Source organism: Syngnathoides biaculeatus, chromosome 2 (assembly GCF_019802595.1).
Source record: "Syngnathoides biaculeatus isolate LvHL_M chromosome 2, ASM1980259v1, whole genome shotgun sequence".
Classification (NCBI taxonomy): Eukaryota; Metazoa; Chordata; class Actinopteri; order Syngnathiformes; family Syngnathidae; genus Syngnathoides; species Syngnathoides biaculeatus.
The window spans coordinates 27114596-27138143 of NC_084641.1; the positions used below are offsets into that span (position 1 = coordinate 27114596).

Sequence of the window (23548 nt, forward strand, 5' to 3'; positions counted from 1 at the left end):
CTGAATACTTCGTGACTAAAATGTTTGTAAGTAGAGGTACCACTGTAGTATCCATCCATCCATTTTCTTTTGCCGCTTATCCTCACGACGGTCGCAGGGAGTGCTGGAGCCTATCTCAGCTGTCAACGGGCAGGAGGCGGGGTACACCCTGAACTGGTTGCCAGCCAATCGCAGGGCACATAGAGACAAACACCCGCACTCACAATCACACCTCGGGGCAATTTAGAGTGTCCAATTAAGGTTGCATGTTTTTTGGGCGCTTATTTTTCCCTTTTGAAATCTATTTCCTTCGTAACTAGAGACAATATTTTTCAGAGGAGGCGTTTTGTAACCTGAATTTTTCGTTACTAAAATGTTTGTAAGTAGAGGTACCACTGTACTATCCATCCATCCATTTTCTTTTGCCGCATATCCTCACGATGGTCGCGAGACGGTGCTGGAGCCTATCCCGGCTGTCAACAGGCAGGAGGCGGGGTACACCCTGAACTGGTTGCCAGCCAATCGTAGGGGACATAGAGACAGTCGCACTCACAGTCACACCTAGGGGCAATTTAGAGTATCCAATTAAGGTTACATGTTTTTTGGGAGCTTATTTTTTCCTTTTGAACTCAATTTCCTTCGTAACTAGAGACAATATTTTTCAGAGGAGGCGTTTTGTCACCTGAATTTTTCGGGATTAAAATGTTTGTAAATAGAGGTACCACTGTACTATCCATCCGTTTTCTTTTTCTCATTTTCTTAGCGTGTCTAAATAATGTTGCATGTTTTTGGAATGTGGGAGGAAACCGGAGTGCCCGGAGGAAACCCACGCAGGCTCGGGTTAGAAAACATGCAAACTCCACAAAGATGATAACAAAGACGCATTCTTTGTCATCAATGGATAATATTATAATAATATGACCAATTAAGTGAAATTTGACAATTTCCCAACAGAAAAGGTGGAGTCAAGAGGGGGGATCATGGCAGCAGCGTTTAGGCAGGAATACAAAACAAAAAGTCTTTGGATTCTGAAACGTGCTATTTTTGGTACAGTAACAGTACCAGTTTGTCATGCCATCCGCCTTTGGCAACGGATGTGGGACGAGTAAGCACAATATTTCCTCGCGGCTCATGAAACTGACTCGCCTGTGACGAGTTCTGCACATCAACAATGTCACCATGACCAAGCATTCCGCTGTGCTACGTTTGGATGAAATGTGAAACGGTCAAACATTTTGAAGATTTTTCAAATATTTATCTACAATACATATGTGCTGTACTGGCGGCACGGTGGCGCAGCTGTAGCGCGTCGGCCTCACAGTTCTGAGGACCGGGGTTCAAATCCCGGCCTTGCCTGTGTGGCGTTTGCATATTCTCCCGATTTTCCTCCCACATTCCAAAAATATACAACATTAATTGGACCCTCTAAATTGCCCATAGGTGTGATTGTGAGCGCGACTGCATTCTGTCTCAATGTGCCCTATGATTGGCTGGCAACCCTGCTTCCTGCCTGATGACAGCTGGGATAGGCTCGAGCACTCCTGCGACCCTCATGAGGATAAGCAGCTCAGAAAATGGATGGATGCATATATGTTTAACCTGCTCTCATTCTGAAGTCACATGGGCACTCAGGTACTAGTTAATTTCCGTCTCAGATGCAGCGTCCTGTATGCACGTGCATTATTTCATCTTTACATATGTAAATATGTATTCATTGGAGAGTCACTGATGGTGTCGTGGTACACGCGCCTGACTTTGGTGCGGGCAGATTGATTCCCGCTCAGTGATGGTGTTGATCTACCCTGTGGCTGACTGGCCAGTTCAGGGCGTAGTCTGCCTTTTGCCTGAAGCGAGCTGGGATAGGCTCCAGGTTTTCCCGCAATCCTTGTGAGGCTAAGCGGCTTGGATGATGACGTGACATATTAAGTGGCCTATTTTGTTGTCGAAAGCTCTGAAAATCCAATCCAGACTATTCACCTCCCACGTATTGATTGATTGATTGATATACATCCATCCATCCATCCATTTTCTTTGCCACTTATCCTCACTAGTGTCTCAGGGAGTGCTGGAGCCTATCCCAGCTAGCTTCAGGCAAAAGGCAGACTACGCCCTGAACTGGCCAGTCAGCCACAGGGTAGATCAACACCATCACTGAGCGGGAATCAATCCCACACTGCCTGCGTGTGTACCACTAGTGACTCTCCAATTAATACATATTTACAAATGTAAATATGAAATAATGCATGTGCATAATGGACGCTGCATCTGAGATGGAAATTAATTAGTACCTGAGTGCACATGTGAGCAGGTTAAACGCATATGCATCCATCCCTTTTTTGAGCTGCTTATCCTCATGAGGGTTGTAGGAGGTACACCCTGAACTGGTCGCCAGCCAATCGCAGGGCACGTTGAGACAAACAACAGCCGCACTCACAATCACACCTGGGGGCAATTTGGAGCGCGCAATTAATGTCGCACGTTTTTGGGGATGCGGGAGGAAACCGGAGTGGCCGGAGGAAGCCCACGCAGGCACGGGGGGAGAACATGCAAACTCCACACAAGGCGGGGCCGGGATCGAACCCGGGTCCTCAGAACCGCGAGGACAACGCTGTACCAGCTGAGCCACCGTGCCGGGAACTGACCAGGAACGTACTGGCAACAGTGTTGCAACATAGTTATTCGGAATTCACGTTTACAGTATTGCCAATAAGTTGCTATATCAATCCGATGAAGTGTGTAAGAATTCCAATCAAATGAAGCAATTCATCTTTTCATTGTTATCTTCTCCTTTCTCAATAACTGTATCAGCACATACCCGAGTATTCCCTTTTGATGTTGGGCAGGTTGGCAGGACAGGAGTTGCTGACGGGCAGGCCTTGCTGAGTCATGCCCTGGTTTCCGTACATGTCCATGAGGTTGGTGGGCACCGGTATCTGAGGAGCGCAAAACGTGTTAGGGGTTCTCCTGGACAGGCGTTATCGAGCCGGGCAGCTGCGGATGTACCGTGTTGGCCATTTGAAGTCCCGGGTCCATCAGGCCCAGGATGTCATCGTTATAACTGGACTCCAGACTGATAATGTCGTCGATGACATCATCCATCTAAAAGAAAAGGACGCCATTCAAGTCGACGGTCGTAAAAATGGACGATCGTTCGGAACGGACCAGAACGACCACGGTAACCTCTTTCTCGCAGTTCGAGTTCAGGGTCAGTAAGGCCATAGGGCTGTTGGGGGCGCTGTTGCCTGGCCCTGGCGGCATGCCCCCGTGGTCAGAGGACTGCTGGGGGCAGGGCAAGCTCAGTACATGTGAGCCGAGCTTTCCCAGGTACTGCTTGACCTGCTGCTGCTGGGAGCGCTGGATGTGGTACTTGGTCGGGTTCTCCAGATGAGTCTGCACCTGTTGCAGACCAAGAGAATACCACAGACATTAGACATACTGCGCATGAATAAACCTCACTTGGAATTACCGTGGACAAACATGGCCGACATATCAGCTGTCGACTTGGGAGTTTTGTTGTTGTTCCCTTAGACAGCTGGGAGGTAAGAAACATTTTCATTTCTAGCCTACAAATTCCAAACTAAACCCGTTTCAGACAAATACAAACAAATCCGTCTATGATACGACTATTTGATGGTCAAAAATCACTCGTACAATAATAGCCAATCAGATAGCCGCATTCGCTTAACCCCCGGCTTGACACGCCCCTGCCGCCATGTTGTCCCACAGGCAATGCTGGTTGTCAGTAGAGTGCGCTTGGAAAAGTTTACTAAGAAAACGGTGCTCTGATGCGCTTGGGGAACGTGCGATTCTGATGAAAGATATCCTGCCAAGGTTACAAGGGGCTCGCTCGATTCATTTTCCAAAGCCTAAAGCACAGTTGACAAAGTGTCTACGGTGGATTAACGCTCGCGGAAGACCACACGTACAACTAAATGTGGACAATATCGACAAACACAAGGCTGTATTTTCGAAGGTAAGGGAGGGAGAAGTATCTTCTCTGAGCTTTACATGCGCAGTACAAGTCCACTATTTTATCCTGTTGGATTTCAATATGAAGTTTGCGAGGCGTCAAACTTTTTTTGCATCGATCGCCAACGTTTCGCTGCAACTCTGACACTGCGTCCCGCTCCGTCCGAAATCTTAGTTCCGTGTACATATCCTTGTGTGAAATAGTTGAGACCTCTATGTAGAACTCTCTTGGACAAGTCTGACGGATTTGGGAAAAAAAAACATACCGCACTATTATATGGAATACGCGATAGAGAAATCGACTTCAAATCTGTTCTGTTCAGTCGCCATTTTGGAAGCTTGTGGGACATGGCAACGGTCGGCTAAGGGGGCGGAGCTCAAGATCGCCAGTCGGAAAGGTCCATTGTACCGTTTTGTGAGGTCATAATTGCAATGAGACAGTTCAGCAGGAATTTGTTCACTAGCGATCTTTGGTTATAAAGTTGAGTATTGTCGGTAGCTAAGACAAGTAAGAAGTGACTGAACTGCGAAGAACGACACAACTGAATGTTTGGTTGTCGTCGACTTAAATACAAACCTTTATAGTTCTGGAACATCTGGGCTTTCAAGGCCTTTTCTGCTGGCCTAAACAGTATCTTCAGTCACAACCCAAGCTTCAAATACGTATTACTTGAAATTGTATTAATTTATTCCAGTTTATTCACTTTATTTTGCAGGATTTCTATTGGCTACATTACCTCTGGTACTTATATGTGGGTAATAAATTTGGATCAGATTTTAGCCTCTTGCGGCACCTTGGAAGACTGGTTGAGACATATGCATCACAGTTCTGGGGACACGGCTTCAAATCCGGGCTTGTCTGCATGGAGTTTGTAAGTTGGGAGAACAAGGCTGTGTGGGTGTTCTCCGGGTACTCCGGTTTCCCGCCGTATCCCAAAAACATGCAGGGTGAGTTCAGTGACGAATTCAAATTGCCCATAGGTGTAAATATGAGTGTGAATGGTTGTTTCTATGTTCCCTGTGATTGTCTGGTGACCAGTTAAGGGTGTACCCCACCTTCTGCACGAAGATAGCTGGGATGGGCTCCAGCGGACCTACGATCCTAGTGAGGATAAGCGGTTTAGAAAATGGATGGATGGATTTTACCTCTGTCCCGCCATATCAATCAAATCAGTCCATGGGGTTTAGGATCAGTAGTGCTGGGACAATGAGATTGCAACGTGCCCTCGTACATAACGTCGGGGTTTTTCTGTCATCTGACTGGTTGATCGGAGCAAATATCTTTGTGTATTCTGTGATAAATATTCAAAATATAATTCCAACCACACCATAAAGGTCAGAAATTAAAGAAGTGATGCTAATTCATGTGAACAACACCGCAGCCAACTTTGCACAAGCCCTGCAGACATATCTGAACGCTAACGTTAGCACCACATGCTAACGCTAACTAGCGCAAGAAAAGAGGCATACGCTACTAAAATCAGTTATCCAAAGTCCCAATTCTCATCATGAAAAGCCTGCGTAAGTTCAATATGATGTATTTTTACTTACAAAAATAGAAAAGAAGAAAACAACTCTGGTGAAGGAAAAAAAAAAAAGCATATGGGTGTATCAGAAAAAAAAATAATAATAATAAATTAAAAAATAAGAAGCTCGTCGACCCATCAAAGTGTTTAAATTGTTAGTGGAAGGACGTCAAAAAAAAAAATGTATGTTGTCGATAGAAATGAAAAACAAACATACCTCATAAGGGTGATATCCAAGCATCTCAAGCATTATCGACCCCGATTAAAAGCGTCCAGTCCGAGAGCCGCAATCTGGACTTTCAAAGTTCAACTAAGACCTACGCGCCGACGGACCCTCACTGCTTCTTTCCTCTGGGCTGCGGCGTCTGCGAGGGAAGTCACTGCCGGCTTGTCTTTAAATGCCGAGAAAAAACCCATTAGTTACACGTGTTAGAGACTGCCCGCGGACACAATGAGCCTTTTCAAATTTGTGTTGTTTCATGTAAAAACTGAAGTTATGCCTTTATGGCGTATCACTTGACGTGAGGATGCTCCACTAACAGTCGGGGCCTTTGTTTGGCGAAGGCCACCTCTTCGGTTGAGACCTGCCCGGGGCTTTTACTTGTCCCCGTCCAGTAGTTTAACCCTGTGGATGCTCAGCAAGAGAGGCCGCGCCGGCAAAGCATACATAATCAAGACGATTATGCTTTTGTTATGCGTACGCTATTCTCAATTCCACTGTTTCCTACTTTTAATTTGTAACATCAGACTTCACCGCTCCTTTTTTTTTCCATGGCTATTTTTGCTCCGACGAGGGTTGTAGCTAGCTAAAAAGTTCAACAGACCGGGTTTGAATCCTGCGATACTTCTACCTTCTTTTCTGGTTCCAGACGCAGGACCAATTACATATTTCGCGAGGTCAGAGTGCTGACCGGTTAAACCAGAAAAATGATTGGAGTAAATCTCGCGTCGAGATCTTTCCTTCCACCTGTCAAACAATCAGATCTTGTGTTCCCGCTGCCACCGTGACAAAAGCACAAACGCTCCCTTCTTCATGCCGGGATACAATATCATTGTCCCGGTTCCCCCATGTGAGGTGCGTTAACACACGTCCTGCAGGTCGGCCTCACCTTGGGCAACAAATCACCGTTGCAGGGCCGTAAAAGCGACAACACGGCCTTGAGATGTTTACAGCTCATTAATGACTTGACTCAGAGGAACTTTAATATTCCCGTGACAAAGAATGCAATTTACTCGCCAGTGAATTGTTAGATGAATTCATTCATTTCACAAATTTTAAATGGTACAGCAGTGTGCATCAATTGTACTGTAGATATGGATGAAAGCAAGAGTCTCCTTGAATCATAAATTGAGCGCACTCCGGGATTATTCGTTAAATGAATCCTGAAAATAGACTGAATGCTGTTTTTCAGAGGCCTATCCATCCATCCATCCATTTTCTTTTCCGCTTATCCTCACAAGGGTCGCGGGAGTGCCGGAGCCTATCCCAGATGTCAACGAGCAGTGGACAGGGTACACCCTGAACTGGTTTCCAGCCAATCTCAGGGCACATAGAGACAAACAGCCGCACTCGCAATCACACCTAGGGGCAATTTAGAGTGTCCAATTCCAAATGTTGCACGTTTTTGGGATGTGGGAGGAAACCGGAGTGCCCGGAGAAAACCCACGCAGGAACGCGGATAACACGCGAACTCCACACAGGCGGGTCCGGGATTGAACCGGGGACCGCAGAACTGTGAGGCCAACGCTTTACAAGTTGACCCATCGTGCCGGCTCAGAGGGCTAATCCAGATAAATATTCTGTACTCGGCCTCTAAAACGCGCATTCCAAACAGGTGTAAACAAACTGAATTGTAATAATTCAGTCATTGGTTTAAACCGTTGAAAAACATTTACCAAATATTGTTTCAGTTTTTAAAGCCAGCGACCACAATAATTATCCAAAAAAAAAAAAACGAAAAAAAACTGCATTCTAACTCCCTGATATCGGTCTGAATATTTCATCAGTTGTTTTGGTATTTTATGTAGTTTTAATAATCGTCATTGATTTCACGAGTGCAGTTATTGGTTCGTGGCAACACTTTAATAGAGAAGAAAATATAAGGGATCTCGAGGATAAAATTGTCATGACTAGTGCCCTTCATTCCTTTGTTGGAGCCTGGTGCCGCCTTGCCCCCCTTTCTCGCCCTTCCTTGTCGCCCTCCACAGGAATAAAGCAGCGCCTCGGCCGTGCACCTGTCATCATCACCTGCATAAAAGCCCGCCAGGACCGAGAAACTCTCGCCCGAGCATTAACGCTCTCTCTCGCGGCTCCTCAGTCTCCAACGTAAGGCCTCAGGATTCCTCGAGTCCTTTCTGACCTCCGCGCCCCTCCTAGTCCTTCGTGTGCCCTCAGCGTTCCCCGCATCCGGGGCGCCAATACATCCGCCTTTCCTCGCTACCCGACCGCCACACGTTCCGTGCGTATCTCAAGCACCAACTCCGTTTCTCTTTGTTGAGTAAAAGCTTTCATCCCGACTTCTCTGCCTCCGCCTGCTCTTGGGTCTCATCTGGATCAACCCATGACAAAGATAAGATCATGGAAGTCTCTCGAGGGCAAAACCTTTTCGTGCGCTTGTTGCTCCTTTATCCCTTTTCGTCAGTGGGTCGTCAGTAGGACCCAGACCCATTCATATTATTATTATTATTTGGATCATTGCATGCAATATAACCGGCATGACATTTGGGGAATGAAATAGTCCATTCAGAGCAGCTTTGAGAGTTGGCGTGAGCCAGACAGGAAGGTTTTGAGGAGAGTCCAAGAAACGAGTTTAGGATCAGCAAATAATCACAACCCAAAACAATAAAACTCCAAAGTAAAAAGAATTAAAGTGAAGTTATCCAAAATGTTTGAGCAAACACCGTGCCCAAACAAGCTAATCCTCCAAACGTTTTGTTCAGTGTATTTTTACAGTTTACGTGTACAGTATTTGGTTGATTCGACCCGTTTTTAAGGCGCATTTGTCGTGTAATCTGACTTCTCGCACAAACTGCTTTCGGATCAAGTCGAATAACCTTCCGACCCCTCTGTCGTTGTCTTTTGTGATGCTAAATGGGATGATAGCTGCCTCATGCCGGCACATAAAAAAAAAAAAATCAATTGGGCTGTGTAACCACTGCAGTTAACAGTCAAAAGAGAAACGTTTTCCTGATGTGTCTCACACGAAGTACACAGTTGTAGTTGTCCAGGATCAAGAAAACATTCTGTGACCAAAAATGACATGATCCGAAGTTAAGGAACCAACTCTCGTGACAGATTACTACAACAACCACTAACTAATATGTGTGCTATATATATTTATTTGTGAGAAATTCTTAGAAAAACTATTCAGAGTCTTTTCCCGATCCATTTTCTATAGTTCTGGTCCTTATTAGGCCCAAGGGCGAAATGGAGGCTGGCCTAGCTGACTTTGGGCGAGAGGCGGGTCCGCCCTAGAAGCGCAACCAATCACATTTAGAACAACAAAATTCATTCATACCTTCAGGAAATTGAGATTTAATAAACATAATATGCGTATATATGTTTTTTTTTCTTAATTTTTCTCTGTTGAGGTGACCTACAAGCAGCTCATGCGGCGAGCACCAATGCGACGTTGCCTGCTACTAGCAGCTAGGCTAGTTTGTCTTCGGCGCTAGTGGGTTCGTGGACCTTGGTCAAACCGTGGGACCGCCGGACTGGCGTTCATAACAGAGACACGGTAAAGTAAACGGTTTACTAACCATAATCACAGCAGCACACGTTATTCAGCTGGTAGTTGACTACAAACACTTGAGCGCGTAACGTACGGGCGAAAGTATTTGTTTGACAGGTGAAGGACTTGTCTCCAGTGCTTCCGACGACACACGTATCGAGTACAGCAGTTTGAGGGCAAACCTTATTTTTCATACATGGTGATTTTTCTTTTTAATCATTCTAATTTGACAAGATCTTCCCCGTACTGTGTCAAATTTCCATTTTTTTTCACCTCTAGTGAGTCCTTAATTGCAAGAAGAGAAGCTAATAAATGTGTATTTGATCGTTCAACCCCGGCTGCATTATCAACAACATCGATACAAAAGTGCACAGTGTGCCCTCGCCCATTCGCGGTTCGCCGTTCGCGGGCCTGGATTTTCACGGAACGTGCGCCGTGTTTTCTCAATCGCAGAAGTCTTGTATTCTCTTCTAAATAGACGTTCGATACGGCGCCGTATACATTTGCAAATGTTGTTGCGTGACTTCTCCGACAAAGTACACTTAAGCACACTGGTTACACTGTTAGCACGTGTTTTAGCATGTATGTAAGCTATCACATGACGGCACTCACGGGGGCAGTGAGGAACAATCGCATTTCAGATCTGTCAGCAAAGCGAAGCAAATTTATTTATATAGCGCATTTCATACACAATGTGACTTAATGTGTCACCTACAAAGAGATATATATATATATATATATATATATATATATATATATATATATTATATATATATATATATATATATATATATATATATATATATATGGAAAACAGGGCGGAAAAGTGGCTCAGCTGGTAATGCATTGGTCTCACAGTTCTGAGGACCCGGGTTCAAGCCTGGCCCCGCCTGTGCGGAGAGTTTGCATGTTCTTCCCGGTCCTGTGTGGGTTTTCTCCTGGCATTCCGGTTTCCTCCCACCTCCCAAAAACATGCAACACTTATTGGAAAACTCTAAATTGCCCCTAGGTGTGATTGTGGTTGGTTGGCTGTCTCCATGTGCCCTGCGATTGGCTGGCGAACCAGTTCAGGGTGTACCCCGCCCCCTGGGATAGGCTCCAGCACTTCCCGCGACCCTCGTGAGGATAAACGGGAAAAGAAAATGGATGGATGGGATATTATACATGGGTATATTAATCCCGCATCCATTATTTGCGGATTTTCGTTATTTGTGGGGTGCAAGGAACGTAACCCCCGCGAATAACAGGGGAACACTGAATAGGTACCTTAATTATTACCTTATTTTATGGAAAATTAAACACATTAAGCTTTCTATCAACCCCTAAATGACTTCTGGTCTCACTATTGAAACTTTTCTGGCTCCCCCACGCACCACAATTGACTGAGGAAGACATGGTGAACACGACGCCACTGTACTACTTAATTGCAAATTATTCCAACATTATTTGAGACAATATTAATGCTTTCATTCTCCCGAAGGTCAAAGCAAAAGTCACTGTTGAAACATTGCTCACAGATTAAGTTTAGTTTCCTCCTCTTTCAAGCAGTTACAGAGACAAAAGAGGCTTCCTCGTACTCGGAATGCGAATCCGCAAGTGCTCCCTGCAACATGTTTTGAATTAAGGTGACGTCGTAGGCTTGATTGTGCTTCAGTGATAAGTCTTTGTTACACAATTTGCAGACAACTATGCTGCTCTTCATGCCTCCCTTGTCCAGTGAAAAGAGATCTCGTCTCTTTCATCCTATCGTCCGCTCGTGTCCCATCTGCGTTATCAATGTGTTAGAATAAGAGGGAACGGAGAGAAGTGCAGAAATACAAACAACATTTTAATTCAATGCTCTTTTGTAATGCAGTTAATTGATTGGAATGTGGACCGTATGGTGTAATAATAATGTAGTCACATTTGAAAAAAAAATGTACGGGTGTGGTGAGTCATGCTCGCGGATGAAAAGTTACAGGTGTGAGTAGGGATGGAGTCTCAAGACCTTAAAATAACCTACGGCATCAATATAACATAACTGTAAATTAAAAATAAAACAAAAAAATACATGACTAAAATAGAAAACAAAAGAAAGGATCATTGCCAATTTCAACTGATATAAGTAAAACATGATCTAAAACGGTATTTAACAATTTTCATCAATACAAATTCTTGATCTGACCAACTTTCTTTGAAGAAAAGTTAAATGTCAAGGAGTGAACACGAACGCTCTGTGCCCACAATGTTTTGAAAATACTGAAAGTTTAGTTCAACATAATCGGCGTCAGTGGCAACAAGCTAGCGATACATTGCTGTCGGCAATCGTGATGTATTGTAATAATCTAGCGGAATTTACGGCGATATCTATCGTCAATCCATTGATGAAAGCGAGCTGTAGATGATCTATATCTTCCGAAAGCACGTAGAGGGGAAACGTTTTCAACTTCAAGGTAACGCGGTTGAAACGACCGTTCGCATTTAGATATATGGACAGAGTAGTCGAACGTTAGAACCTAGATCAAGTCAAAGTAAATCCCAATCTCATACTTATTATAGTTAGATACTGAAACATTACCTGCGTTATATCCCAGAAATGTTTTCAGCGTAACTAAATTTCCTTTGACATGGCTCACAATGTCGATGGCTTTCGACGTAAATGCGCTCGCAGTACGTGGAGCAGCTCTGAACATGCGCTTTTGGCATAACTTCCGAACATGCTCAGTACGGTTAATTTGCATAACTTGCATTTCCTGTTTCCGGGTGAATACTGGTTGTTTAGGAGCAGGCTTGTTTAGTTAACAACGTTGATGAAATAAACACGTAAATTGATGTCAAGACTACACAAAAAAAGCGACGCCTTTCAATGTCTATTTTTTTCTACTCGTAACAAACCAAATTTTTCGTGTTCGACTGTGCAGATTTGCGAGCGCGATGGCGCTGACAGTGCATGAGGAATGTTCACGATCTGCTCAACATGTAGTGTCTTGAAATAAACTCTGTTGTCAATTGCGACAGTAGATACAAATAACTTTTTTTAAGAAATTGACTTTAAAGTTACGCTACCATAGAAAATACCGCCAATAAGCAGGTGATGGTAAGATACTACAGAGTTGGTGTAACTGTCACCTATTTCTCGTTATTAAGCTTTCAATACAACATTGGTCATTTTTTTCGCATGAATCTTTTAAATCGTGACATTGAAGATCACTTTTTCATACAATCCGAGATATTTGACTTCAAACTTACATCTACACCTGGGAGGTACTTGCAGCTGTTTTCAAGAATGCTGACATCATGATTCACCTCGGGATTATTTCGGCGTTGTCTATTAACGTAGATTTCCAGATTAGTTGTAGATGAGAGAATGAAATTGAACTGTAGGTGTTTTGTAATATTTTTTGCATTTGTAATTCCTTTCCCAGGCAAACTAGCGTTCACTTAAGTACATAAATTTCCTTCGGCTGCATGGCCACCAGGAGCAAATCGTCATCATCAATGTGCAATCTGACTTCAGAATAATCATGTGTGGGATTATCATGTGGAAAAATCAGGATTTGAGGTTTTCAAACTTATTTTCAGCCTAAAGCTTTACTTATTTTATTATACACGCTTAAGAAAAAAAATCAGTTGCCAGACTTTATTGTAGCCCCTCAGGGGACGTTGGCTTTAGACTAGAATGTACTGTCACTATACATACAGTAGATGTTTTTTTTTTCTTAGCTATGTGGACTGAGGTTTTTTTTTTAATGAATTCTGTAATGAGTCAGTGAGCAGAAAAGATGATTTTCATTGTTAATTTTGGTTACAAGTCTCACTTGTTGTACAGGAGATGTATGAGGGCAGCAGAACAGCGATGAGATGTGGCATTGGTGTGTCAGAAGAATTTAAAATGAAGGTGAGACTGCATCAGGGATCCGTGCTGAGCCCCTTCCTGTTTGCGGTAGTAATGGATAGGCTGACAGACGAGGTTAGACTTGAATCCCCTTGGACTATGATGTTCGCAGATGAGATTGTCATCTGCAGTGAAAGCAGGTAGCAGGCAGAGGAACAATTAAAAAGATGTGAGCATGCAGTGGAAAGGAGAGGAATGAAGATTAGCCGAAGTAAAATAGAAGATATGTGAGGGGCAGAGGAGGAAGAGTGAAGCTCCAGGGAGAAGAGATGGCGAGGGTGGACGACTTCAAATACTTGGGGTCAACAATACAGAGTAATGGAGAGTGGGGTAAGGAAGTGAAGAAACGGGTCCAAACGGGTGGAACAGTTGGCGGAAGGTGTCTGGTGTTCTATGTGGCAGAAGAGTCACCGCTAGGATGAAGGACAAAGTTTACAAAACAGTGGTGAGGCCGGCCATGATGTACGGATTAGAGACGGTGGCACTGAAGAAACAACAGGAAGCAGAACTGGAGGTGGTAGAAATGAAGATGTTGAGGTTCTCGCTTGGTGTGAGCAGGCTGGATAGGTTTAGAAATGAGCTCAATAGAGGGTCAGCCAAAGTTGGATGTTTTGGAGACAAGGTTGGAGGGAACATGGACATGTTCAGAGGCGAAAAAGTGTGTATAAGGGGGCTGAGGATGGAGCTCCCGAGGAAGAGAAAGCAGGAGGAAGACCAAAGAAAAGGTTGATGGATGTTGTGAGGGAGGACACGAGGGCAGTTGGCGTTAGAGACGAGGATACCACGAGATAGGCTTAGATGGAAAAGATGACACGCTTTGGCGACCCCTAACGGGACAAGCCGAAAGGAGAAGAAGAAGAAGAAGAAGACTTATTGTGGGCTGAATCAAAGGAAACTATCCATCCATCTATCTATCCTTATTCTCATTCTAATCCTAGTGAGGGATGCACACACCTGTGTGCTGGAGTTTATCCCAGTTATCTTTGGGTACGCTCTGAACTGGTCGCCAGCCAATCGCACGGCACACGTGAGCAAAGAACCATTTCCACACACATTCACACCTACGGGAACATTGACAGGTTTCGATCAACCCATACCAGGAGAAAACCTACATAAGCAAGTGGAGAACATCCAAACACCACACAAGCAGGGCCGGGATTTGAACCCCATTCCTTAGAACTGTGAGGCAGATGTGCTCACCAGTTGTCCACCATTCCACCCTAAATACTTTTCAAGATAAGAAGAGAGGATTAAAAAAAAGGAGCAGCAGGTTTAAATGTCACTTACTGTGTTCCCTGAAACTGCCTACATCTAAAGCCACAGAAAAAAAAAAAAAAAACCACAGCTTGTTCTTTTTCAGATGGTTTTGGAGCCGTTAGCAGGCCCCCGAGGGGATCAACAACACAAGACATTTCGAGTCAGAAGCGTTCAACAGAAACATGCACAAAGCATGCTGTTGTACTTCGGAGGGGGCGTGTAATTATTTTTTTTTTTGGGACTTGTTTGCTTTTGGGCATTCCATGATGTTCCTGCAGCGTACTTCGTCAAGAAGGAACCGTTCGCAAGAATGGACCACTTTGTGTGACGGAGAGGCTGCGAGCATGCTCTGTGGTACGCGCCGCGACAAATGGGATTCGAAGGGGAACCACGACGTCTTTGAAAGATTGGCAACCTTCCATCATCATCATCATCGTCAGTGCAAAAGATCATTCTCGAGGAAATAAAACCTGGGGTTCCTTTCATGGAGCGGTTCTGTGGAACAGGGGTGGGGAACCTATGGCTCGCGAGCCATACCTGGCTCTTTTGGTGGTCGCGTACGGCTCGCGGAGTCTTCATAACGACATGCTGTACGTGTGATTTCTGTCGCGCAGAGAACGTTTGTCTAGTGGGGTTGCCGTAGTTCGCTGTGGGATGCATCGCAAATGACATAGAGGCAGTTTGGCCTAGTGGGGTTGCCGTAGTTTTTGCGTGGTAGTTGATGTCCAGAGGTGCAGAACCCTAACCCCAACGCCGATTGTGTCGGAACAACTAATTATGGAAACGCTTTTGAAATAAAGAAATATGGGGAGTACCAACACGAATGGACGGAAATTTGTGGAGATGGAAGAGTTCTGCTTTGTGTTTAAATTCACAGATGGTGAGGATGGCGAAGCATTCGTACTCGACGTTGCCAATCAACATTTTCCCAACTTCGCATGAAAGACAAGATAATCAAACAGATAAAAGACGCGCCTTTGTCGGCAAGAACTGTTCACCATCCTACCAGCGTGATGGAAAATCTAATTGAATTATCTTCACGATTAATGGATGGAAATCTCAACGCCTGCGTGAAGATTAATCTGCCGACGTACGAAAAAGACGATAAAGCCATGCGCAAAACCGGGAAGCACCGGAAGTCGCATTCCTGGTAAGAAGCGCTTTTGTCATCATTGGTTAGCAACATCATAACAATGTTATTTAAAAAGACTTCAGAGACTTTATTGTACTCTAAAAGAGTTGGTTCTACACAAATATTCAGTTTTTTTTAAATATTGCACGGCTCTTTTGATATTACGCTTTAAAATATTTGACATTTATGGCTCTCTCTGTCGAAAAGGTTTCCTAAAGGAGTCGAAAACTAAAGAAATGTATTGTGGCATTTTGAAACAACGACGCAGTGCTTACGTGCTCAAAAAGTTTTCCTGTGACGTCCCGCACCGCCGGAAACCATGTCGGAGGTTGACGCGTTGTTTTTTTTTTCCCCTCCGGTGCCGGTTGAGCGTTCGGAGAGATTAATTTGATCACTGACGTCAAACAATGGTGAATGACGGCGCAGGTGAAAGGGGACAAAGTCTCGTTTGACCATTTAGCGACGCTAATTCGGAATCAGCCGTCAGGTTGTGGCTTGTATGAAGAGAGAGCGCATCTCCATTTTTGAGATTTCCATTTCAGTTCAGTACTCCTCGGTAACCATTTGATGAAATATGGATCTCACGTTGGATATCGGTCGATCCTTGCCACGGTATTGCGTGAAACACACATACGTGTCATAAATCAATGCATCGATAATAGTTTGCGTTTCATTTCCGGAACAATGTCGACCAGTGTCCCGGTTCCGGTTTGATCACTCTGAATGATGATGTTACAAAATACTAATATCATTTATTATTGCTTTGGCTCCTGGAGAGGCTGTTTTCAATGATGCTCTCAGATGCCCTGTCATTAAATTCCTGACAATGCCTGGTAAAACCATCTTAATAATTCATTATCTTTCTTATTTTTTTAATATTTCTTCATTCTTAATAATGATCTGCTATGTGACTACTATTCCAATTGGCACCGTCGGTAAAATTGAGGACTGACACTCATTTTCTACAACGCTTTATGAATTACCGCTTAATTGCATGTGAACTTTAATGACTTTCATTGAGATTTCATTTTCTTAATGTTACTTTTTTTTGTTGTTGTTGCTTGTTTGTCTCTCTTTTTCTTATTTAGCAATTAATTTTTCTTTTACACCCTTGAAGTCTTTGTGTTTACGATTTCAACCCTTCTGACCTTGTTGCAATAAAATCTGCTCCAGACGTAAAATGAAAAGAAATCCATCCATCCATTTTCTTAGCCGCTAATCCTCAGGAGGGTCGCGGGAGTGCCGGAGCCTATCCCAGCTGTCAACGGGCAGGAGGCGGGGTACACCCGGACTGGTTGCCAGCCAATCGCAGGACCCATATAGACAAACAGCAGCACTCACAATCACACCTAGGGGCAATTTTTTAGAGTGTCCTATTAATGTTGCATGTTTTGGGGATCGACGTCGATCGCGAAGCAGTTCTAGTCGATTGCGTGACGGCTGCGTTAGGAGTAATGTTTTGTAATTATGAGTGTACCCCTTTAAGAGCGGAGAGGGGGGGCGGGTGCTAGGTAAACTAGGAAGAAGAGGCGTGCAGCAGGTCATTGTTAGAGAAAGTTACGTGCGTTGCCAAAATCCATCCATCCATCCATCCATTTTCTTCACAACTTATCCTCACGAGGGTCGCTGAGGAGTGCTGGAGCCTATCTCAGCTGTCAACGCCCTGAACTGGTCGCCAGACAATCGCAGGGCACATAGAGACAAACAGCCGCAATCACAATCTCACCTCGGGGCAATTTAAAGTGTCCGATAAATGTTGCATGTTTTGCAAACTCCACACAGGCGGGGCCGGGATCGAACCCGGGTCCTCAGAACTGCGAGGCCAGCGCTTTACCAGCTGATCGCCACCGTGCCGCCCACGTGTTTTTATTTTTAGAAATATTGCGTGGCTCTTTTGGAATGACATTTTAAAATATTTGCCGTTCATGGCTCACTCCGCCTAAAAGGTTCCCGACCCCCCCCCCGTTACATATTGTCGGCATCCACTTGCCCACTGTACGGTCCCTTAAAGCTTAAAGCGGCGACCGATGTCAATTAGCAAATCTTTGTCTGCTTTGTGAGGCCCGTCGGTCACGAGTTACCGACTGTATAATTCAAAAGAAAATGTGCAGGACTTTGTTCTTTTTGAGGTACCATAAATCCCCCTCCCGGGGGAAAAAAAATGAAAAATTCTAATAATCACATCGAACCCTTTCAGGAAGTTATCCTACAAACATTTCAAAGACGTTTTTTTTTTTTTCTTCTCTTGAATATGCAGCGGAATGAGAGCGGCGCGGGCTAATTACGAGCATTCTTCACTGAATTAGTGTTCGGTGTGTGGCAAGGCTGTGCTCTCCTTTGTCTTGATCCCTAAACTGATCCCTCGCTTATACCCGGGGGAGGTCAAGGGTCACTTGGTTAATTAAGGGTCCAATCAGTCTTTAGATAAACTCATCGGAGTTTTAATGTTTGCACTTTTTGAGGTCCGGCGGCTCCGCCTGGTACCCCTGATCTTTGCGCGCACTCTCGCTTAATCTACCCGCAGACGCGGGGAGGAGGCGAACCCGGCTCAACAGCGCCGGGCCGGAACGGCCTTTTCATTTGACAGCTTCAGTCAGCGAAGAATGTCCGTAAGCTCTCGCCGATCCAGAAAAATAACTCCAGCGCGGCGTATTGTACACGAGGGTCGAGGGTTTGAGGAGGGGGCGCGGATTAGGGCCGACGCTGCGTGAGAGGACCGCCGCTTTCGGCGGCCCGCGTGCCGCGTTGCAGCGTCCCGACTGGTGACGAAAGTGCGGCTGAACGAGCAGCCGGGAAATCTCTCAATGTGCTGTGGATGGATTTAGTTCGACAACGATTACTCAATGGCCGCCAGGGTGTACATACGCGATGTGAGATCTACGCACCGCAACTTTATGTGCACTGCGCTCGATACTTTGGTTCTCCTCGGTATGTCCTTTAACAGTCTTCGGACTTCTCAAGGTTAGAATTATTATTCCTCACGCCTGCGTGGGATTCCTCCGGCCACTCCGGTGTCCTCCCACATCTCCAAAAACAGGCAACGTTAAATGGACACTCTCAATTGCCCCAAGGTGTGATTGTGAGTGCGGCTGTTTGTCTCGATTTGCCCTGCGATTGTTCTGGCGACCAGTTCAGGGTGTACCCCGCTTCCTGCCCGTCGACAGCTGGGATGGGCTCCGGCACTCCCCGCGACACTCGTGAGGATAAGCGGTGAAGAAAATGGATGGACGGATCTCAACAAATGTCACATATAATTGTTTGATTGGGCATTCTTTGAATCTTTTTAAATGAGCTCTGCTAATATACCAAGAAATAAAAATATATTGTCTATATATATATAATATTTATTTATTTATACAGGGATATATACAGGGAGTCCTCGGTCTACGACTGAGATCCGTTATTACAGTAGCGGCTTAACCCGAATTTCGACTTAAGTCAGATTCTGCCATTAAAGTCAGAATTAACATGAAAATACTTTGTATACAAAACAAATACATTGGACAATTTGACCAAAAATCATGGAAGTTGATAGGCAGAATTTGCCTTCGCGGGCCACATAAAAGCATGCGGGGGGCTGCATCTGGCCCCCCGGACCTCGAGTTTGACACCTGTGGTTTATTCCATGCGAACGGTAAAAACGAGTAAGTCAACAAATTACTTTGTAATACGTAAAGCAAATATGCATTTCAAGATTCGGTGTTGGTAGAGGGAGTCGGATTTCACCGTTAAAGTCAGAATTTACATCAAAATACTTTGTATAAAAAACAAATACATTGAAATAAACAAGATGATGTACTTAGCATGACGGCTGAGAGGTGGATGGAGAAGAAGAAGGGCAGGCTGTGCTTAGCGATTGCCAAGGAACCTGGTCCTCAATCCTCTCCATCCCCACAAGTATCAAAGAACCTCGTTTTTTGATCATCGTACCCGACATTGGACCGGAACCCTTCACATGTGCGAAAATACGAGCTTTGTCTTTGATAATTCTCACCACGGTCGACCGACTGAAGCCTTGGCGGTGTTGGCGTCGCTCCTTTCTCCAATCTTTTTATGATCTTGAGCTTCGTTTCCACGGTAATGGATTTTCTTTTGGCCACAGAAGCATCGCGAAAAGACACGGCTTTCTTACTTGGGGCGATAATGTCGAAAAACGAGGGCGAAAAATGCAACGATACTCCCGGCGCGCAAACACGGACAAAATGGCGGACGGGGGACGGGCGTTGCAAAGTCGAAACTTCTTAGCTCGGGACCGTCTTAACCCGAGGACTCCCTGTATACGGTTATTGTGGAACAATATTCACGCGGCCGTTAACTCGAGTGAACTCATTTTTTGCGCGTCACTGGATTGACAGGCGAAGGTCTCACATCGCTCCGGCGGCTCGAGGCCTGGCCGTATTTTACATTTCATCCTTTATTCAACCATGTAAAGGCTTTGTGAGGGATAATAAAAAAAAAAAAAAAAACTCTTTCAAAAGCGAGGAGGCAGCAGTAATTATACAGTACATAACATGCCAACATTCAAATAACAAAGACTAAAAAGAGTAATAATAAAGTGTATGGCATCTCATTCAAAAACACAAATATGTTTGACGACATGGGTGGTATTTATTTGTTCATCTATTTATCAATTAATTAATTATTTAATTTATTGATTTGATTGTTTGGTTATTTATTTATTTATTTATTCGTTCATTTATTTATTTATCTATGTAGCTATCTAGCCAGCCAGCTATCAATTATTTATTTATTTGATTATTTGGTTATTTATGTATTTATTCATTCGTTTATTTATTTATTTAATTGTGTAGTTATCTAGCTAGCCAGCATCATTTATTTAGTTATTTGATTGTTTATTTGGTTATTTATGTTATTTATTCGTTTATTTATTTATTTATCTATGTAGCTATCTAGCTAGTTAGCTATCATTTATTTAGTTATTTATTCATCTATTTATTTATTTATTCATTCATTCATGTATTTATTTTAATTTGCTGGGCTTTAAGACATTTTTTTCAGGTTTATTTAGCGGGTTAATGAGTCTATATCTTTGTGCCAGATGTTTATTTGTTCAAGTGGACTTTTTGCAAATATAACCCGCGAGTCTTATTCCTTTACTATATCTTTTTTTTTTTATTCATTGACGACATTTCATTGATTGTTCGACACTGCAATGCTAGCGTTCAATGTTCTTTAGAACTGAAGGTTGAAGTTGTTCGTAAATAAATGATGTACTTGAATTATTACACGTTCATAAGTAGCACAAAAAAAACACAATGACACATTGTTTACTGTTATAGTTTGGGGGGAAATATATCATCCGAAAAAAGTTGCTACTGTGGCAGACTGAATTAGAATAACATATTTAGAGAGTAGTGAATAAACACATAAATATTGGAGAAATGTACAAACGAAAAATGTGCAATATCGCGAGACTGTGAAGCAACAAGTTTCAAATATCAGAGGATTATTGTATCCGTACTCCGTGATGATAAGTTGCAGGGACTCGTCGACCAAGTACCGGTACTCAACGCTTTCAGACACTTCACGATTCACGACAAAAGTTATCTCAAGGCACGACACATTGAGCAGATCAAGAACGACATTCCTCACGGATTATTACTACCACCGTATCAAGTGTAAAATGTAGATATATCGATTTAGATATAGATATGAACGATGCATTTCTATTAAAAAAAAAAAAAAAAAACACAACTATTTTCAGAGAGGAAACAACATCAAAATAGAAACAACAATTTCGAGAGTTTCAACGTTTACAAGACAACCACGCATTGCTTTTGACATTTACAAGTGGGCCACAAAAAGAAGAAAAAATGGAAACTTACCCCCCCCCCCAGAAAGAAATCTGCGTTAAGATGCACCCTTCGCCCGCGTTACAGGAAAAACCTCAAGAGTCTTCTCCCGGCTCTCGCGCTGCCAGGGAATCAAAGCTACCAAAAGATGTGAACGTAGCTGAGCAAATAGGATTAAAGATGGCTAAATCCAAATGGCTGGAAGCACAGCGTGCATTAAAGAGGAATTCTCTGGGGAAAGATAATCCCCCGTATACACATTCGAACACACTTCACTCACTCCTGCTTTTTTTTTTTTAAACACACACTCTCCGAGCGATGCCGCGATCGCACGGCAGTCCGCGCGGCGCAGTCAATACAGCCTATAAATACACTGCTCAGACCGCAGCCGTGACACACGCGGATTCCGGTGATGGAAATTGTTAGAGGTGAATAATCACACTTTGTGTCATATTTCTGATTCCGTTTCTGCTCCAGCCCGCGAGAACTGGTGTGGGGGTCGGGGAGGTCTTACCTTCAGCACTTCCATGGGCACCTGCGCAGCGGCCGGCGCGGGGGCGGCGACGTTGATGGCAGGGGTCTGCGCGGCCGCGGTCTGCGGGTACCGGGAGTCCCGCTGCCTGCGCTGCTCCCGCCGCTCCTGCTCCTGGAGCTGCTCGCGCATCAGCTGTTGGCGCAGCAGGACGCGCGAGGTCGCGGCCGAGGAGCCCAGGGGAGGCTTGGAGGCGCCGCGCTGCTCCGACGGGCTGCGGTGGAGGACAGGACGAGGCCGTGTGAGGTGAGGTGAGATGGAGAGCGTCAACTTAAAAGCGAAACCAGAGGCCAGGGGGAGGTCAGGCCAAGAGAGAAGATGGCGGTGAGAGATTAGCAAGGGTTGATTTGCGAGCGTATCTCCCCTGGACGACTTTTCGGGTCTGGGGCCACTCTCGAATTTCTATGCACAGTACTCGGGATCACTTCATCTTCCTGGACTGTTCTCTCGTTTACATTCACATTCTATAGAACTCCTGCACGTGACGTCACCGTTTTCACGGCGCCACATTGCCGGTCAAACAGAGCCGCTCGACACTGTGGGAGGCATTGAACCGGACCAGAATATACACAACGCCCGAGACCTGTTGTGCTGTCGGTTCTCACAACAGACGAGACAGATTTTCAAAGAGATCATCCTATGGAATAGCAGCTGAAAAGACCAGAAAATATTGATGGATTTCGGCAATTAAACACGATGGATGGTGCCCGGCCAAAATATGCAACACGACTGTGTGGTGATCGCTTCATTTAAGGTCGCAATTATTCTTCTCAATCTCAAATTTTCAAAATTATTTATAATACCAAGTTGGCTCATTTGAGAACAATGCGTGTTTAAAAAAAAAAAACCTGTCGCAGAGGTTTATGGAGGTGTGGCCGCAATACGCTTCCGTGTACGTTCCGTGGAGACAACTCCGTCCTTTTTTTTTTTTTTTTTTTTTCCAATCATCGTTAATGAATGCGAGTTTGTGTCAAAGCAGAGGTCATTTATTTAAATGTTGGTATTTGTATTAAATACGGGCTGAAAAGATCGATGGATTCCGGCAAAAGTGAACATGTGGCCAAACGCGAGCTGTCAACCCGTCACGACGTGGGATTTATTCCTGACGAGAACAAAAGTATTCGTACGCGTCCAGGCTTTCAAACTTTTCCGTGTAAATCTCGAGGACTTACTCCCCAGAGCCATGTGTGGATCCAGTTGTCCAAGACAAGCGGAAGCAAATTAACAGTCTGATTTCTTATCGGGCAAAAACATCGATTTCGGCATTAAATGCGGGTCCTCTATGCCGAGTTTATCTCATTTTTCCACGTAGCTTCGTTTATTATCACCTTTTAAATGTTTAACGGTATCGGACAAGACTGCTACGAGACGTATTTCCGTGTCGTCTCCAACCGACTTAGCATTGAGCAAAGCTTAGCTTGACCGGCAATATGGCGACGTGAACAAAAGTCACGTGATTTTATGACGTAGGTGCAAGTGTGATGAACGCCACATGGCCACTCCCACCACACACCAGTAGCACTGCCCGACTGATTGCTCCGATCCCGTCCACTCCGAAATTACCCAGTACGGCCCAGTCCCTGATTGCTGGAGAGGGAACCCCTTCAATATTTACCATTGTGAAAATTGCTAATACGTTTGATATACATCTTAGCTGGTTACAAGACTGGAGTAAAAAGATGTGATGTAAAGTACGATTGTGATTCTTATTTTTATTATTATGATCTGAACAATG

General features: G+C 44.3%; 1 protein-coding gene across 4 annotated transcripts in view; it reads right to left on the bottom strand.

Moving 5' to 3' along the window:
* mitfb (melanocyte inducing transcription factor b) overlaps positions 1-23548 on the bottom strand; it is a 58567-nt gene that overhangs the window by 11127 nt on the left and 23892 nt on the right. For all 4 annotated transcript variants that reach the window (XM_061844317.1, XM_061844312.1, XM_061844305.1 and 1 more), the window contains exons 2-5: positions 21796-22027; positions 3160-3375; positions 2983-3078; positions 2795-2912 (exon numbers count right to left, since the gene is read on the bottom strand). In XM_061844317.1, coding sequence (XP_061700301.1) covers positions 2795-2912; positions 2983-3078; positions 3160-3375; positions 21796-22027 — 662 coding nt within the window. The remainder of the gene's footprint in view (positions 1-2794; positions 2913-2982; positions 3079-3159; positions 3376-21795; positions 22028-23548) is intronic.